The sequence below is a fragment of the Rhizopus microsporus genome, assembly GCF_002708625.1.
Source record: "Rhizopus microsporus ATCC 52813 unplaced genomic scaffold scaffold_11, whole genome shotgun sequence".
NCBI lineage: Eukaryota > Fungi > Mucoromycota > Mucoromycetes > Mucorales > Rhizopodaceae > Rhizopus > Rhizopus microsporus.
The window spans coordinates 36,536-39,680 of NW_019671926.1; the positions used below are offsets into that span (position 1 = coordinate 36,536).

General features: G+C 36.8%; 1 protein-coding gene across 1 annotated transcript; it reads left to right on the forward strand.

The window, feature by feature from the left end:
• Nucleotides 1-11: 11 nt before the first annotated feature.
• Nucleotides 12-3,087, forward strand: RHIMIDRAFT_238607 (cysteine proteinase; the record flags this gene model as incomplete). Its single annotated transcript, XM_023608997.1, has 13 exons — nt 12-47; nt 100-135; nt 192-272; nt 322-415; nt 465-618; nt 673-1,151; nt 1,204-1,294; nt 1,349-1,408; nt 1,499-2,300; nt 2,348-2,655; nt 2,712-2,784; nt 2,838-2,999; nt 3,055-3,087. The coding sequence occupies 13 exons, from the start codon at nt 12-14 to the stop codon at nt 3,085-3,087; spliced, it is 2,409 nt and encodes an 802-aa protein (XP_023464874.1).
• Between the last annotated feature and the right edge of the window lie 58 nt (nt 3,088-3,145).

The following is a 3,145-nucleotide window of genomic DNA, read 5'->3' on the forward strand; positions in this document are numbered from 1 at the left end:
CTTTATCAATAATGGAAGAAGAGGCTATTCGACAACTTGAGGACCTGGTATAATTATAAAGCATATCAATTTAGAATACTTCTCACACTTTACACAAAGGGAGTAACCAGAGTACAGGCTAAAAAGGCTTTAGCTGTAAGACCTTATATATATATATATGTTTCAATAATCTCCAATGTGCTCATCAATAGAGATACAATAATGATGTCGCTCGAGCTGCAGATTTTATATTTTCAGGAAACTTCATTAGTGACGATGAAGAAGAACAAAATGTAAACCAGTTTATACAAATAATACACGCGATGCTTATTTTACATACAGGAACAAGATAGCGAGGCTTTAGCCATCAGTTTGAGCTTACAAGAAGAAGAAGAGAGCAAAAGACAACTTGAAAAGACAAAAAGTACTGTTTCATGTAAGAAATTGTGCACATATTTACAACAACGCCCACTTATATTATTTAGCTGACTACTCCAATTTGAGTGTCGTTCCATACAAAGAACCACAATGGACGCCACAGACAGTGCCCAGTAATATAAAGCAGATAAACAACCATTCGTCTGTTACCTGGTGGAGTGATCCGTCAAGTCCACTTGATCGAGCGGCCAAGGATGATGTGTAAAGAAAAAGTCTCTTTTTTTGGATTACATGTATTAAGTTTTTCTTATTCAGACCGATAGGTTTACGACCGCCTTCTTACAATTTTAGTTATGCACCTGTTATTCTACAGGCACTGTTTCATATCTCTGCCTTCCAGCACGCTGTTCTCTCTTTCCGCCCTATACCTTCATCTTGGGGATCCACGTCAAACTATTGGAAGGGCCAAGGAGAGCCCATGCCAGGATATGTCACGATCAAAAAGGTCGTTCAGCAGAGTAGTGAAGACTTGACAAAAGATGAATTAGGATATAATGATATTAACGAGGGCGCGGTTCAGGAAGGCATCTTGGAGGAGGATGAGGATGAGGAAGAGAAAGGATGGGTAGAGGCTGAGGTAAAGTCATTACCAAAATGCTTACAAGTATTGGGTGAAATGCAAAAGTTGTTTGCGTTCTTGGGAAATACCAAGAGACAATATGGAAATGTATCGGATTATACAAAGGCATTAAACACGAGGTCCAATTGGGAAGAAGATGAAATACAATTTGAATGTAAATATAAAAAAGGGGGACGATGAGATGGAATGTATTCATATAAAAAAAGCCTTTTTGGACATGATCATAGGAAATTTAGCAGACTGTGATCAGTACGTAGATCCATCAACGGACGCTTCTCATAAACCATCATTCAAAAGGTAAAAACTTGGATTCTTTTTTTCTTGTTTGGTAGCTTATGTATTTTGTAAAAGCTTATTTCTGATGAAAGCAAAGACTGAATGTGGCCAAGACTATGATGAAGATGACCAGGTGTATTTTCTCATATCCTTTTTATTTTATTTTATCCATATGTTATCTGTCCTTTTATATTAATCCTTAACTCATAACCAATACACCCTTAGCCCAGAGAAAGGATCAAGTTCTTTTTACGAGTGCCTTGATCCACTTGTGTATGAAAGTTATGCAAATGAACCCCGAGAAGAAGACGAGCCTTTGTACAAGTTTACCAGTTTTATATCCACTCCTCCCATCCTATTTATTGTACTGGAAAATAGAAGTAAATCCAACTATGATTATCGTATAGATACCACCATCTATCTGGACAGGTATATGCATCACAATAAAGAATGGGCTCTAGAGGAATTCCGAAAAGTACACAACTATCATGCAGACATCAGACAGTCTCAAAAAGAGATTGATAAATTGGAAGGCAGTGTTCATTCGATCAGTAAACGGGATTTGTTACATCATGCTATTGATTACTTTAAGGAAAAGAAGGCCATTGATCAAGATGTAGAGACTATACAATACGTTTTAGAAAATATCAAGCAAAAGATGACCGAAAAGGCTGAGCGGCTAGAATCACTTTTAAATGAAAAGAAGAAGCAAGTGTACTCTATATTCAATAGAGAAGATATGAAAAAATGCCCCTATCATCTTCGTGCCACGTTTCATCATGATGGAAAAAGCGGACATGGACATCATTGGGCTTACATATGGGTGGAAACAAAAGAAAAGAACTTGCTTGAGGATATACCAAATGAAGGAAGCTGGTACAAATTCTGTGATGCTCTGGTGACTCCTGCAACGGAGCAAGATATATTGGATGATCCATTTCCACCATTTGCTTTTGCTTATATGGATGCATCTATCCCTACTTTTTCAAAAGACCAATTATCTGACTGCACTCCTTCCGAACTCAAGGTATGTGGATGCTTTGTTGAGAAAACAAGACTAAGGAAATACTGTAGGAATTTATCAAGCTTGATAATACTGAATTTGAGCACGAAATTGCATCCTATAACAATTCAAATAATGTATCATATCCAATAGAAGATGACAGTTGGTTTACAGAGAAAACAGAGGAGTATCAAATAGAACAAGTAGCGCCGGATGACCTGAACTCTGTGGGAACAGCTGTGGGTCAATTAAATACAGATGAATCAAACAGTATACAGACATTTACAGGTCAGGGGTTCAGCAAGTTAAAGGCTCTGACAAACCAAAGGATTGTAGAAGTGTCAGCTTATCCATGCGACGACTTTAGACTATTGGCAAAGTAAGTTTTTTTGTTGTTGTTTGCTTAAAAGTATATTCAGTTTTTATATATATAAGCTTTGAGACCTTTTTGGCCAGAACACAGCATCATTTGAACCTCGAGCATTTATACTTGTTATATTCTAATCAGGTATACTTATTTATTTAAACCATGAACAAGTTCTTTAATAATGTATATAACAGAATGATGATTTCAACAAGGATGATGTGAATGTAGAGGCTTCAAAAACAGATGAAGATTTGAAGTTTGCCTGGAAACACTATGAACTTTACTTGTCAATAGGTCAACTCGTAGTCAAGGCATTACATTTATTTATCAACAGAGACTATCAAGCTGCATTACAGGTTCTACTTGACACAAAGCGAGCTGAAGCATCTTGGAAAACTCAGTTTGTGCTAGATATGGATGCATATAATGCCTATTCAGGAATAAACACCATTTCATTTAATCCAGTGATTGAGATATACGGGAAGAAATGCTTGGAGGTAAA